Source organism: Medicago sativa, chromosome 3 (assembly GCF_051527215.1).
Source record: "Medicago sativa cultivar Bolivia chromosome 3, Bolivia_mono, whole genome shotgun sequence".
NCBI lineage: Eukaryota > Viridiplantae > Streptophyta > Magnoliopsida > Fabales > Fabaceae > Medicago > Medicago sativa.
In genome coordinates this window covers 82,903,716-82,919,619 of record NC_140751.1, presented here as the reverse complement: position 1 = coordinate 82,919,619, position 15,904 = coordinate 82,903,716, and the positions used below count along the sequence as shown (strand labels likewise).

The following is a 15,904-nucleotide window of genomic DNA, read 5'->3' as shown; positions in this document are numbered from 1 at the left end:
AACGAAACTCGTTCAATAAATACTGAGGAGTGAAAAATTATATGTTTAAACTTCGAATTGATGTCTCAACGTATAAAATGTGTCTACAGGTCGTCGTTTTAGTTGAAGTAATTAAAGGACTATTTTTTACAAAAAGGGGTTTCAAATGTAAAATATAGAGGTATTTTCGCATTTCTTTATGTTTAAAAAGTTCAAAGATGAACTCTTACAATTTTTAATAAAAATGGAATTTTATAATAATAAACAAATAGAAAACATATATATGTGTAGATTTTTATAATTTTAATATGAAATATTTTATTAAAATTTACTAAAATTGTTTAAAACTTTTGGACCAAGTCCATACTAGTCAACCCTTAATGATGTCTTGTAGATTTTTTTCTTCTAACCTTACCCTTGATTGTTATATATATGTACATCCTCTTTCAATCAAACATATACACGATCCAATTCCTTGGTTTAATTTTCAATCATGGATCGTAGCTCTGACAAATTTGCTGCTACCGGTTTTTTGTTCTTGAACTCCAAAAATATTGGGTTCTTTGAACTATTTCGAGTCTATATTTTTGGTACCAAGTTACACACAGCTAACTTTGTAGAGTGCCATGAGGTTCTTGAAGAGGAAAGCTTCGATCAATACAAGTATCTCTTTCTTCTATCGATATTGTTACAAAAGTTGCTTCATTTGTTTGCTTATCCATTGAAATATCTTGGCTTCATTGTTGAGTTATTTTTGAACCTGGCTAGCGGTAACTACAACATTTTCAAGATCATTTTGAACTTTCTACAGGGTTGTTCTCTAATTCATTACTGTTTGCATGTTGATGTTTATATTAATTAATGTGCCACGAAGATTTTTTTCCTTGTGGATTTGCACACTTTTTCTGTTCCGTCGGCTATCAAATACAAACAAAAGCTAACTATTCTATCATGGTATTTTGATAGCACAAAAGTAGACATGAATTGGCGAAGTGTTTTTAATATTTACGTTTTAAATAAGGGTTAAGGTGTGTTAATTCAAATTTTTATTATTGAGATAATAAAATAAAAAAATGATTAACATTTGATGTATATATATGAGAAATGCTAACAAGTGATAAGAAGCTTAAAGTAACAATTTTATCTTAAAAATTGTCCATTTTAACTTATTGAAAGATTAAAAAATAACTTTTTCTATATGAAATTCAACAATTATTTTCTTTTTTGAATCCTTAATAAGTATTCTTAGGGCACTTGTTAACATAACCCTATATATATTGTGTGAATAGGTAAGGAGCTAGTAGATACAAATTCAGCAGATTTTGTGTCTATTATTGGTCATATGGACAAGCGAGTGGAGTTGGACAAAAGCATCAAAGGTGAAGACCTCAAGTATAATGCTGCTTTGTTTATGATGGCTTCTAAAGTGTCTTACGAGAATGAAGCTTTTATACGGGACATAGTTGAAAATCGTTGGAAGGTAAAAATTGAGCATTTTGAAATTCTGTTAAATAAATTAGTTTTTTTTTTTTAAATGTTCTCACTCCTTAATTAGTTTCTTTTCAGCAAAGGGTTCATTTTTTTTCGTTAGCATATTATTGGTATGGAGTTTTCCCGCCGTTTAGTTGTGGACACATACGATGAATTCTCTTCTTGAAATCGGTTTTTATTTTCATTGACAAGAGCTAAGAATCGAACACATGAACCACTTACTTAAGGTCTAAATCTCATATCATTTGAATTAATTCATAGTTGACAAAAGGTTTATAATTTACCTATAAAATTGGCCACTAGCTAAAAGTAAATTGTCTATCTTAATTAATGTTATTTTTGTGCTCTTGCATAGATGGAAGTTGTGGCATGCGGTGACTACTGGAATGGTAAGAGCAAAAATTAAGCATACTCTTCAATCAACAAAAAGTTAACCATACTCTCCCATTCATATCATTTGAGCATAGTAAAAAATATCTGCAACAGGTAGAGTAAATATTTGTATTATGAATACAGGTACAAGCACATATAATTGCTTGCAAAATACAAACAAGATTCTTTCCAAAAAAAAAAATACAAACAAGAATGATATGGGTAATAAAACACTCATTTTTTTTTTTGAAAGAATAAAACACTCATATATCATATATGTGCGATTTTAGAAATGGTTATAGATTTTTTTAAAAGTAAAATATATATTAGTAAGAGTACAAGAGATACTCTAATCCATCAAACAAATAAATGTCTCGCAAATCAAATAGATTGTAGACAATTCACAACATGTAAGATTACACCACCAATTGGAAAATTGAACACCCGAATTATCCCCATTTATAAACCAGAACCATGATCAAATTTAATTTTTATCAGATACACAACTTTAGCAGGATCTGCAACATCTCCTTCGAAGATGACTTTATTCCTTGCACCCTAAAAACACCACACTACAACAAACAATGTTGTTCTCTAAAAAAAAAAAAAAAAAAAACCATGTTGAAAATTCACCCACTTTGACCTTTTACACTTTTATAAAAGACTCAAACTCGATAAAATGTTGTTTGATGTCATTGTGGGGACAACCCATTTACTCCAATCCAACTACGTACTTCACGGCTTCACGCCATAAATTACTTGTTGGAGAAATATATTGTGCCTCCCTCTTTACATAATGCTAAGTGTTATTTGAACAATCATTTGATTGGGAACTTATAGGACAATCATAGATTTACAAAGAAAGATATTGGCACGAATGTCAAAGCAATAGAAAGAAAAGTGAAAAACTTAATGTGAGTATGAGAGATAAAATTGTCATAAAATTGTCGCAAAATGTTGTACAAATATTATTTCTCAATGCAAACACAACAATAATAGGTCTACTATATATGAGTTTTAGAGCATTTACAATGAAGCTCCTCATTTTAGAGCTTAAGTGAGTCTCATGTGTGCACGTCAATCATTTTATAATTTTTAATAATATTACTTGATAAACATATCATCTCTCCAACCAGGGTCACCCCAATCAAAGTGGAGACACAACTCTTATAGTAAATATAGACCCTTAATAAAAGAAAAATGCAAAAAATAAATAAATTAAAAGAACAATCTTCTATTTAAATTGTAAATAACATTCTTAAACATAAAAAATTGTCATCATTGTAACTAACACAGAAAATATCCATATTCTAATCAAGAACCAAAAAAAGTCAGATTGTTGTTGATCAATTCTGTAGTGCTAAAGTTGAACCACAATGTTGAAGTTGAACCGGGAAAAAAAATTAAGAGATGATTAATTAACAATTAACAAATAAAATTCCAAATTAACAAATAATTTGATTAAACTCCACTTACCTTTTTTAGAGTTTGATATAAATATTTCATAACTAATTAGATACGTTTAAGTTAACAATTAAATGTTTTTAAACTTTTATTTTGTTGTCACTACCAAAAAAAAACTTTTATTTTGTTGTTTATTAAAATAAAATTATTTTTTGGTATAACAATTTTTTTTTCTTGTTTTACTTTTTATTGCTACTAGTGTGCTAACCTGTGCTACGGGGTGACATGTGTTTTCTATGCCACAAAAGACAAATTTGTGTCCTATATTTTTATATTTATTAGTAATAAATATATGTATTGTATTTTTATGTATCAGTGAAAAATGTATTTCTTTTATTTTTTATATTTATCAATGAAAAATATTTGCCTTTTATCTATGTATCAATCACAAATATTTGTCCCTTTTTTTTTTTAGATTTACCAATGACAAATATTTCTCGCCTTTTCAAAAAAAAATGACAAATATTTCTCCCATGTTTTTTTAGGTATCAATGGCTATTTTTTTCGGTTATCAATAGCTAATATGTTTACAATATTTTTATATTTCTCAGTGACAAATATTTGACCCATAATTTTTTATGTATCAATGATAAATATTTATCTTATATATTTTTATATTTATCATGACAAATATTTGTCCCAATTTTTATATATTTATCAAAGATAAAAACATCGTAAAAATAAATTGTGCTAAATAGGTGTCTTGTACTTTTCTATGTACCAATTAGAAATATTTATCCCTTTTTTTAAATATTTATCATTAACAAATATTTGTCCCGCGATTTTTTTTGTATGATTCATTAATAGTTTTCCCGTATATTTTCTAATATCTATCAAAGAGAAATTCTTGTCCCGCTGTCAACTCAACGATCATTTCCATAGTGGATTCAAAGGGTCTAAGTTGTGGAAATACATTAGGGCGTCAATTAAAATCAAAGATCATGATCACGACAAATTAGCTACAAAAAAAGTTACACGACATTATGTAATTTATCAATTTATTTTAGTTTAAATGCAGGTAATGAATATGGGTGCTTGAGCGTACATGTATCACATGTGGGTATTAAGATCTCTACTGTAGTCTGGGTACGAGTTTTTTGTCTCTCCAAATTGCGGGTACGAGGACGACTTCATGCCTAGAACTTATTCATTGTCATCCTGGATCAAAATAATAGTAAGGTTGATTATTGGTTGGTATTTGAAACTTGGCAGATTATCAAGGAAAAGCTACAACTCAAGCTTTTATCGTCACTACAACATTTTTGACTTTAGGCAACGAAACTTTAGTCCACGGCTGAAAAATCGTTGCTTAAGAGGTAATAGACAACAGAATTTTTCCCGTCGAGAAGTATCTATAATTTAACCAATGTCCAACCGAAAACCGGTGCCTATTCATATTAGGCCACGACTCTATAAGCGTGGAATTATAGTAGTCGTTGTCTATTCCTTATCGGCCACGATTTTCACTCGTTGGTTTTCAAACCTTAATAAAAAAGCGTGGCCTTTTCTTATATAACAGGCAATGAGTAAAACAATCGTGGCCTATACCATTTCTGCTCACGGTTATAATGTATTCTAGGCCACGGTTAGTGAACTGTTGCTTATAAATTTTGCAAACTGTGGGTTAATATATTTCTCAGAACCAGCGGAATCTACCTCTTTTAATTTTAGATTTTTTCTCAATTTTTATAATAACTTGAAGAAGAATGGACACTCACATACCCATTTTTTTTTCTTCTTTTTAGTGTGTTAACTTTGTGTAAATTATAAATAAAATTTTGATTTTGCTTAAAAGTAGTATAGATATAGGTGTTTGTAACTTTCAAATTGTAACAAATTCAACAAACATATTTTTCTTTTTTAATGACACCAACAATATTACAAATATAATATAATATTTTTTATTTTTTAATTCGAAGAATGAAATAGCATGTCAGTCTTTTTTTTTTATTTTGCTAAAGTGCGTAAATCATAAAAAAAATTATGAAATTTTGATTTTTATTCAAATTATATGTTTAGATATCCGTGACTTTTAAATGGTAATAAACTATGTTTATCTTTTTACCAACAATATAACGAAAATAATAAAAAAAAATTATATCTTTCAGTAACACCAAAGTAAACTCTAATGTAGAATTCATATTTTGAGATAAAATTTTGCACAAAAAGTTATTATATTATAAGAATCTCTCCCAAAAAAAATTATTTTTATATTAAATTTTATATTTAATTTATTTTTTGTTAAAAAATTATAGTTTTTTTAGAAAGATTTTTACAATATTCTACACATTTCTGCACAATTTCATTAAAAAAATACAAAAATTTATTTAAAAATATGGAGTAAAGGTAGTTATTGAAAATTTTATAGGGACTAAAAGTTGAAAGAAAATTATTGAAAATTTTATAGGGACTAAAAGTTGAAGGAAAATATCGACCAAAGTAGTTATTGAAAATTTTATAGGGACTAATCATTGAAGGAAAATTTATTTAACCCTATATTTTTGTATTCCCTTTCTATATTACTAGCGAAAAGAGAGACACTCACGTGTCCGTCTTTCCGCTCTTTTTATTGCGCTAACGTTTAAAAAATTTGAACGGTGTTTATTTTAAGAAATTTTGATTTTGATTAAAACTAAAAATATAAATGTTTCTTGCTTTCAAGTTATTACAAATCAAACTAATCATGATTATATATTTCAATGATTTCAACAATATAACAAAAAAATATAATCTAAATTCTTTTTTTAATGATACCGACAACAATATTTATTATAGAAAAATCATTTGGCACCTCAAAAAAAATCATTTGACACCTCAACATACTTTTATACTTTTATGTCTTTTGTAACAAAAATCTTATTTTTTTGTGGTAACAAAACATCCTATTTAGAGGAGAGAGAAAATAACTTTCTACATATTTTAGTGATTTTTAAACAAAATAATCCTTTTATTATATAGTTGTATCTAAAAAAAAAGTGATTTTACTACGATAAATAAACCCAAACTAAATTTTGATTTTTTTTATAAAATATCTAAAAAGATAATATTTAAATTATTGAATGTCAAAATTATTTTTATTTTAATCCGTAACAAAATCATTTTTATAAAGAACATTGTATCTGTTTGTTATAGTTTAAAAAAAAACAAGATCTACAAAAAATATGAAAACAGCTTCAAATAAAGTATTTACTATATAAAATTGATTTTTTGTTACATGATTGTTTTAATATTTTGAAACTTATTTCTCTTTCCTTTAAAAAATTATATTTTTGAGAAGCTACTCTTAACAACTTCTTATTTAAAATTTTATTTTATTTTATTTAAATTATGATATTTTTTTAAACTATAACAAACAAATACGATACTTATTAATTTGTCAAAAAAAAAATACAATACTTATTAAAGTGGTTATTTTCTTAAGAAAGATATAACAGACGGAATCTAATTGTAGATTTTAAAAAAATATATTATTTTAGTGGTTATTTTCTTAGCACATGTTTATTGCTAGTAGTAATAATAAAAATATTGTCAAAATATAAAAATAATATAATAATTTAGTTAGTAAACTCTACAATTATTTTACAACTATATCTAATGATGTATTGACATCTCAGTTAATGAATATGAAAAACATGAGATGTTAAATTCATCAATTGACGTGTTTCAGCACATAATTAAATAGATGCGTAAAAATATTATAAAAAAAAGATGCATAAATTAAATTTACATTAATTAATATAATTAAATTTAAATAATAAAATAAAATAAAATATAAGTTGTAATCTTGACCCAAAAAAAAAATTGTAAACACTGACCTTCCTAAAACTCAGTAACGTGAAACACTCAAGAACCCCCATCTCTCTTTCATCGTTCCTTAGCCTTTTCATCCTTTCCTCACTCTCATCTTCATCGATCTACACCCATGGATCTCTTCATAAATCTTCATCTTCATCCTCCAACAAACAAAAAGAGGTCAGATTCATCATCCTCTATTTCTTTGTGGGTTAATGGTTATATCATCCCTTTCGTAGATTTCAACCTCTCTCGTCGCGAACCACCGCAATAGAGTACTTTCTAACGTCATGTGTTACTTCCCCTTCAACAGTAAGTTATCTTCTCTGATGAATTTCTATGTCTATTCTTCAAATTGAAAAGCCCCAAATTTTTGTTGAAAACCCTAATTCTTCCTTCTTTTAGATCCGAATTTGACTCTGTTTTTGTTATTATGATGCCTGAATTTGAGCTTTGTTTTGATTTTCTGTAGGAAATTAAAAACCCATATATTCAAGTCCTAATTTTCCCCTTGTCACTCAAATCCAAATTAGAACTATGTTTCATTAATTTTTCTGTTTAAATTAATCACAAGTCTGATTTTGATGTAGGAAATCAAAAGAGCCAATTTTAGTTTGAAACCCTGACTTTCTATCCCACTCTTTAATCTGAAATTTGTACTCTCATTATTATATTTATATTGATTTTTGGACATGTTAACTTCATCCTAGTTTTATATTTCATATTCCTAAATGTCTAATTTGAATTTGTATCTTTTATGGAATATTACATGCTTGATTTCTTGTGACTATTGAGAAGAAAAAATGTGAGTTGTTTATTAGTAATTGTGATTAGGACTTATGATGATTTGTTTGTTTAATTGCTAGATTGAGTGATTGATTTTCATTTTAACTTCATTATGTGTTTATCTTCCATGGTTTCTTTTGGTGGGGAGGGAACTTAAAGTGACGAGGTTGATAGGATGGTCTACTTCAAAATGAGTTTCATTTACTTGCCATTTCATTTGCCCATTATTATTTTTTTTGCTAAAGGGCTAGTTTTATTGCTTGAAGGCTTAGCTTGCTGAATCTGTTAGTGCCAATGATGTAAATCGTCAAGAGTTTCAATTGAATGAATATGACTACTTTGGTTGTGGTATTTAATGAGCATAATGTTTGTGGTGGAAATAAAGAAAGAAAAACCACATTCTGGTAAGAAAATTGAGTTTATTTGAGTTTTATTTAAGATATTTGAATGACTTTGGAAAGTTATATAAGGTTTATTAGCAAGTGTTGTGTTCTTTTTATTGAGCTTCAACTTCACCTTTTTTTTATATTAACCGTAGACATGTGTTCTAAAATGTAAGTTTTTGGATTTTAATTATTATTATTAATATATTATGAAGATCACAATTAAGATATTATGTATGCCTTTCATGTATGCGTTACATCATAAAGAGGGCTCTAGAAACTCAATAGTCTAGTGTTAACATGGTATATTTCAATTAAACTTTACATTCTTCTTTACTTTTTTTAAAACTTTTAGACCTTTATGACGAAGTTTATAGTGTTGTTAAATTGATGATTGTAAGCTTTCTAGTAAATCCTTAGTTGTTGATTGAGTCTTTTTTGGTTATATTATATGTTTAAAAATCATAGTTGATATTGATATAAGGTTGGAACTATATTCTTTAAATTTGAGTTGTGAGATATTATGAAGAGATGTTGACGTAGATTAGATTTGACATCAATTATATCGAATTCAATTTTGAAATGAATGCTTAGTTTTAGCATATTATTTTGGTGTGATATTGAAAAAAGTACATTTTAGATAACCTTATTCCAGTTTCAGTTTTCATTTATTCGTCATGCAGGGTTTATTTTTTAGTTCAAGAATGAATTTACTTCAACACTTTAAGAAGCCTTCCACTCACGAGCATGTTGAAAGTTTTAGATGATGTTATATAGTGTCAAAAGTCTTATCTTTATGAGTTGAAGTCTGTTGTTATTTGGTGATAATTTAGATTTAAGATGTAATAACTTAGACATTTAGATGCTAATTTTGCGAATGTACTTATAAAAAAATTTGTGAATTTGATTTCAACTTTGTTAAATTTAAGTAATATATGTTTTAAAGTTGAAAAAATTTAACCGTTGTGTGAACCTTTAAAATTGATAATTAGAATCTCTTAAAATAAATTCTGTTGAAGAAACGAAAATTGTGGGTGAAGTAGTGCCACCCAGTATATTACTCATTCTGAGGTAAGCCAAATTTTTTTTTTAAAATAAAAATGCCCCAATGGGCAACGGTTTTAGAGCGTGGTTAAGAAGGTAACCGTGGCCTAAAGGTACTGATGCTAACCGTGGCGAAACTAATAGGCGACAGTGTAAAAGCATGACAATTAAGAAACCGTGGACTAAGATAGACTCATAAACCGCGGTCTTTTCATGCATTTTAGTCAACAGTTTCAGCAATTCGTGGCCTAAAGTCAAAAAACCGTGGCATATGGAATAGGCAACGGCCGTATATACCACGAGGAATAAACGTTGTGTGAACGTTTAGGCTACGGTTTTTGCACTTCAAGGCTCGGTTTTGTGACGTTGCCTAAAGCGAAAAATGTTGTAGTGCGTACTAGATAAAAGTGACAACCACGACACCTACATAGTAACTTTTAGAGGAACCGAGTTATTTGATGCCGAACAATGGGCAGGTGATTGTGATATCTCATGGTTGGAGCTTCCTGGACTTGGAAAAACTCATGCTGGTTTCATGAAAGCCTTAGGTTTACAAAGAAGCAACATGGGTTGGCCTAAACAAATTGAAACAAATCATAGCCATACACTTGAAGCTTACTACTTCATTAGAGATTTACTAAAGAAACATTTGAAGGGAAATGATAAAGCAAAGTTTATATTGACTGGTCACAGTCTAGGTGGAGCTCTTGCAATTCTCTTTCCTGCGATATTGATGTTGCATGAGGAGTCATTTCTTTTGGAGAGGCTTCAAGGGGTTTACACATTTGGTCAACCAAGAGTTGGAGATGACATATTTGCTCAATACATGGAGAAGAATTTGAAAGATAATGGTATTAAGTTTTACAGATTTGTTTATAGCTATGATATTATTCCTAGGTTTCCTCCTGATATAAAGGACATTGTGTTTAAGCACTTTGGGACATGTCTATTTTTTGATAGAAACTATAATGGCAAGGTACATAATTTCAACTAATTTCCCTCAAAAAAAAAAAAAAAAAAATTCAACTAATTTTTTTTTTTTTCATGTGATACAAATCATTTTAACTCAAGTGTATTTATGTTTAATAACTTAATTTTTTGTATACTACATTTTCAGAAAGTGCAAGAGGTGCCAAACAAAAACTACTTTTCTTTGTCGGCTATAATTCCAATGTCAGTGAATGCTTTTTGGGAGCTCATAAGGAGCTTCACTATGGTGTCTAGGTATGGACCTGAGTATCAAGAGGGATGGGTTTTAAGAGCATTTCGGCTTGTTGGCTTACTAGTGCCTGGAGTACCTAATCACTTACCCCAAGATTATGTTAACCTTACCCGGTTGGGATCAATTTTCTCGAAGATACATTGATGCATATGTATTGTGTTTATTTAAACAACAAAATACTAGAGGATATTCACATGTCGCATGAATTTAGTTATCATATTAAGGTAGATAATATAGAATCAAAATATTTTTTTAGTTTTTTTTTGAATCAACAATAATATATATAAAAGAGAATCTGTCCACAAAAAGTGAAAAGATCTCACAGAACAAATACACAGGGAGCGCTACAGCTACCCCAACACACCCAAAATTAAAACCTGCCAGCCTAACAGAAACAACACGGCAACAGCAAGGTGATAACAGCAGCACCTAATTCACACTATACAAAAACAACACAACACCTCTAAACACCAATTACCTTATCTAGATAAACACTCCCTTGGGTTCCAACACCACTCATAAAATAAACAAGTCGCAATTTTCAACCTATTCATATATACACCAATGCCAAGAAATAATCTTGACTTGTTCCACCATTTCAACAATCCCCGAAATAACATTATTAAAGATTCGATCATTTCGCATCTTCCAAATAATCCAAATCACCGCATGCCAAATAACCAACACCCCTTTTCTTGCTTTCTTCGGATACATAGCAGTGGACCAACCCATGAAATGAATTGACAAATTAGGAGGAGTTATCAAATTGAATTCCATCCAATTCATGACCTCCCTCCAAACTTGAGATATCACACTACAATGGAGGAACAAATGGACACTGTTTCATCAACCAAACCACAAAAAACACACCTCTTGGAATCTTCAATAGATAAAAGCCTTCTCTTTGCAAGATTGACCTTTGATGGGATACGGTCAAGAATCAACTTCCAAGAGAAAGCCAAGGCCTTTGACGGAGCCCTACACTTCCACAACTCCCTGAATGTAAATATTTTTTTAGTTTGTGCGTAATAAATTTGGAATGCTTTCATATACATTATGAATGTAAATATTTTATATGTTGTCGATAAATTGTAATCCTCAAATCATTAAAAAAATATTATTAATCATATTTATTTTTATAGACACGCATGTGATTGATTCTGAATTTTTTATGGTGTAGACATTTTAAACTTAAAGTGTATCGATATAAATTAAGATATGAGTAGAAATATAGAATCTCTTTGCACTTTTACGTAAAACTTTTTATCAATGTCTATGTTGTTTAATAAATGTCGGTATCCCACTTTATGGTCTAAAATAAAATGTGTTAATTGTTGATGTAGCTTAGTTAAGTTGGTAGAGATATTGCATAATATATTTATTTTGTTTGGATATATAAAAGGGATTTGTTGTACAAAATTAGTTCAATCTTTCGAACCGTATTTTCACTCTCCTCTAAAAAAATCTATTTTAACCTTTCTCACATCCTTATTTATTAATTTTGTTACGTCTGCAGCAACTTAACCTGATTTTTTCCCGTTCATTTGCTTTATTAGGTTTGCAATTATTTACCCTAACAAATTTCATCTAAAAAAATGCATTGCACACCAATTTCATTCATATCTGCTTGCATTTTTTTTGAAGAAAATATTTTCTACCATATTAATGATCTTACGGGTTAAAGATTATTTATTGGTCTCTATTATAGTCGAGAAAACCCGTGCGACGCACGGGTCGAAAGTCTAGTTTTTATATAAAAATGGTTAATCGCTACATCCTTATTTATTAATTTTGTTACGTCTGCAACAACTTAACCTGATTTTTTCCCGCTCATTTGCTTTATTAGGTTTGCAATTATTTACCCTAACAAATTTCATCTAAAAAATGCATCCTTATTTATTAATTTTGTTACGTCTGCAACAACTTAACCTGATTTTTTCCCGCTCATTTGCTTTATTAGGTTTGCAATTATTTACCCTAACAAATTTCATCTAAAAAAATGCATTGCACACCAATTTCATTCATATCTGCTTGCATTATTTTTGAAGAAAATATTTTCTACCATATTAATGATCTTACGAGATAAAGATTATTTATTGGTATCAATTATAGTCGAGAAAACCCGTGCGACGCACGGGTCGAAAGTCTAGTTTTTATATAAAAATGGTTAATCGCTACATCCTTATTAATTAATTTTGTTACGTCTGCAGCAACTTAACCTGATTTTTTCCCGCTCATTTGCTTTATTAGGTTTTCAATTATTTACCCTAACAAATTTCATCTAAAAAAATGCATTGCACACCAATTTCATTCATATCTGCTTGCATTTTTTTTGAAGAAAATATTTTCTACCATATTAATGATCTTACGAGTTAAAGATTAATTATTGGTCTCTATTATAGTCGAGAAAACCCGTGTGACGCACGGGTCGAAAGTCTAGTTTTTATATAAAAATGGTTAATCGCTCCAAATTGTCTCTATAATATACACAAAGTACGGAAAATGTTATTGTAAAAAAAAAAACGCATATTCAACCAATGCAATTTGAGATTCTTCATATATTTGTCCTCCAACACTTAGATCATATAGGATACGTAGACTTGGCAGATAAGTTTACCATATGTTTTTATGATGCGACATTAATTGAGGGTTGAAATAAAGAAAAAATGGACCATTTTTTCTTGTGCAATAAAGTTAAAAATATTGTCCTAAAAAATAGGGTCATGTTAACTTGTGCCCTTATGGCACAAGTTAAGAAACTAAAAATAGAATTAAAAGACAACTTTTGCATTGAAAATATAAAGTTTTAGACTTTTAATACAATGAATGTACAATTTCCAAGAAAAAGTTTCTGTGTTTAGTTTTTAAACCTGTGCCCCAAGGGCACAAGTTAACATTTCCTAAAAAATATCATGATTTTTTGCAAGTATGTTTAATGCATTAAAGTAAGGCCTCCAACATAAAATTAGAATTTTTTGACAAAGAATATATTACTTATAAATTTTTAAAATACCAAAAACTAAACACAATGAAAACCTAGAACTATAAATCGAAGTTTGAGATGTTTTTTTTCTTCTGCAAACACCTTTATAAAAATACATAGGTAGGATCTACATATTTTCATAACATTTCAAAGACGTCTCAATTTATTATAACTAGACTTTTGACCCGTGCGACGCACGGGTCTTGTCGACTATAATAGAGACCAATGAATAATCTCTAACCCGTAAGATTATGGATCGATCAATAAACTCAAATATAATCTTTAACCCGTAAGATCATGGGTCGATCAATTAACGCAAATTAGATTATTAGAGATACAATATTACAATCAAATTTGTCTTACTATGTCATTCAATTAGACTTGAATCTTATCAAATTTTACATTTTAGTTTTGAAAAACTAATCAATTAAAGACTGTTATTTTATTTTATCACAATATATTATTGGGGCATTATCTTCTCATTTTTTTTTTTTAAAAAAAATATAAAGATAAAAGATAAAAAGAATACAATACTATTATATTGTTGCACGGGTCAATTTTATTTATTACTTTTATAGTTAATCATCAAAAATTGACTTGTAATAATTGTTTTAAATTTCTACTTAACATAAAAAACAAAGTCACTTCAATTAATAAAATTTCTAAATTACACGTACATCTCTTAAAAGAATAATTACACTTTGATATTTACTAAAAGTAATAATATATTTTTCCAACCAAATATGTAACGCCCTATTTCTATTAAAGCGATAAAACACGCGAATATAACAAATATTCAAGAAATAAACGCTACGTCTAACACAAATTCCAAAATCCAAACATACATGCATATATATATATATATAACATATCTCAACAGTCGCAGCGGACACAACATATATCTCCAACATATACATATGCCATGGTCAAATAACATTAACACAAAATTCTCCAAATCTCAACAATGAGTACACCTCAAAATAAATAATCCAACAAAACTAGGACACCGACTCAAACTAATCAGAGCCCTAGACTATGATGCCAAAAACGACAACGGAGAAAGCTCCCGCTATCCAAGCACTCACCAAAGCAACTACTCCTGCACAGCGTCTACCCATCCATACAGACAGGTAGGCGACAAAAACCACTGGGGGTAAGCATTACATTAATCATAATCAACAAATCACAATTTGATATAAATAATCCAATTCAAATCTCAAATAGTTTGCATGAACAGTTAACCTCAATAATTACATTCATACAACAAATTTAACATCACAACTAGCACTCATCAAACATATTCATCACCAACAAACAACGTTCACATACCACAACAAGACACCATGTCAACATGCAATGCGCCTATACTCAACACATATATGCATGTGGTACCAAATCTCCTCAAGGTCGTCACCCATGATGCGACAAAAACATCATATGTAAGAGTCCATCTCCTCTTACAATTCACCTATGTAAAGTCCATCTCTTTTATATTTCAACATATGACTCAATATGATTATGATGCATGGACATACAAGTAAAGACCCGATAATGCAAAAACTCCAACAATTATATCACCAACAACAATGTAAAAGTCCATCTCCTTTTACATTAATCAACTCAACAACAATTGCATTATCAAGTATTCACGTCCACACAATCAATCAAATCATAATTCAACTAAGAGTCATCATCACATTATCATCAACTTACATCTACATCAATTCACAATATATCTCCACATTCCATATACTTCACAATTAAGTAAAATGGCACAACACATCATTTCTTGATAAATATCATATTCAACCTTCAACAATCATCCACATATCCTCAATTAATCATATAAAATCATTCATGAAGGATTTATAAGGCAATTGGTTCAAAGGAACCATTTTCCACAAAGTTCGTCTCTCAAAATCACAACATTAGAAATAATTAAGCAATTGAGCCAAAACCAAGTAAACAAGTTCCAATGCTTCAACTAAGCATACCTCTAGGCCACATATGAGTGCAGTAGAGGATACCTTGGCGTTTCACCGGCTAAAAACGATGTAATCTTGAAAATCACAAAGTTCGTCTCACTTTGTCATTTTTACAAAAGAATCTCATTTTCAAAGCAAAACATGTCAAGACTTGATGAAACCAATCACAACCATTTTTAGAAATCATATAAACATTATACAACCTTAATCCTACTTCAATTTTCGAAGAAAACGAGTTTCCGAAAAATCGGCGTTCTTGGATCATTTTTCAAAAGTTAAGAGAATTTCACAAATCCAAGTCCAATTTGATTCAAATGAAGTTCCAGTAGGATTAGATGTATAAACAGAGGTTAAACAAGTCAAAAGAAACATTTTAGAAAGCCCCGATTGGTCCCCAAGTACG

At 29.2% G+C, this 15,904-nt stretch overlaps 1 protein-coding gene across 1 annotated transcript; it reads left to right on the top strand.

Annotated features, from left to right (window-relative positions):
* Positions 1-472: 472 nt before the first annotated feature.
* LOC146941008 (triacylglycerol lipase OBL1-like) lies at positions 473-10,790 on the top strand. The gene is made up of 6 exons (XM_085754800.1): positions 473-791; positions 1,269-1,459; positions 1,826-1,859; positions 4,519-4,553; positions 9,703-10,287; positions 10,429-10,790. The coding sequence occupies exons 1-6, from the start codon at positions 473-475 to the stop codon at positions 10,675-10,677; spliced, it is 1,413 nt and encodes a 470-aa protein (XP_085610926.1). The 3' UTR covers positions 10,678-10,790.
* The last annotated feature ends 5,114 nt before the right edge of the window (positions 10,791-15,904 follow it).

What these genes read in the sequence shown, in the direction of transcription:
- LOC146941008 (XM_085754800.1), top strand. Translation starts at nt 473, where the DNA reads ATGGATCGTAGCTCTGACAAATTTGCTGCTACCGGTTTTTTGTTCTTG. An exon ending in CTACAACTCAAGCTTTTATC is followed by an intron (nt 4,554 to 9,702) that starts GTCACTACAACA and finishes AAAATGTTGTAG; the next exon opens with TGCGTACTAGATAAAAGTGA. An exon ending in ATAGAAACTATAATGGCAAG is followed by an intron (nt 10,288 to 10,428) that starts GTACATAATTTC and finishes CTACATTTTCAG; the next exon opens with AAAGTGCAAGAGGTGCCAAA.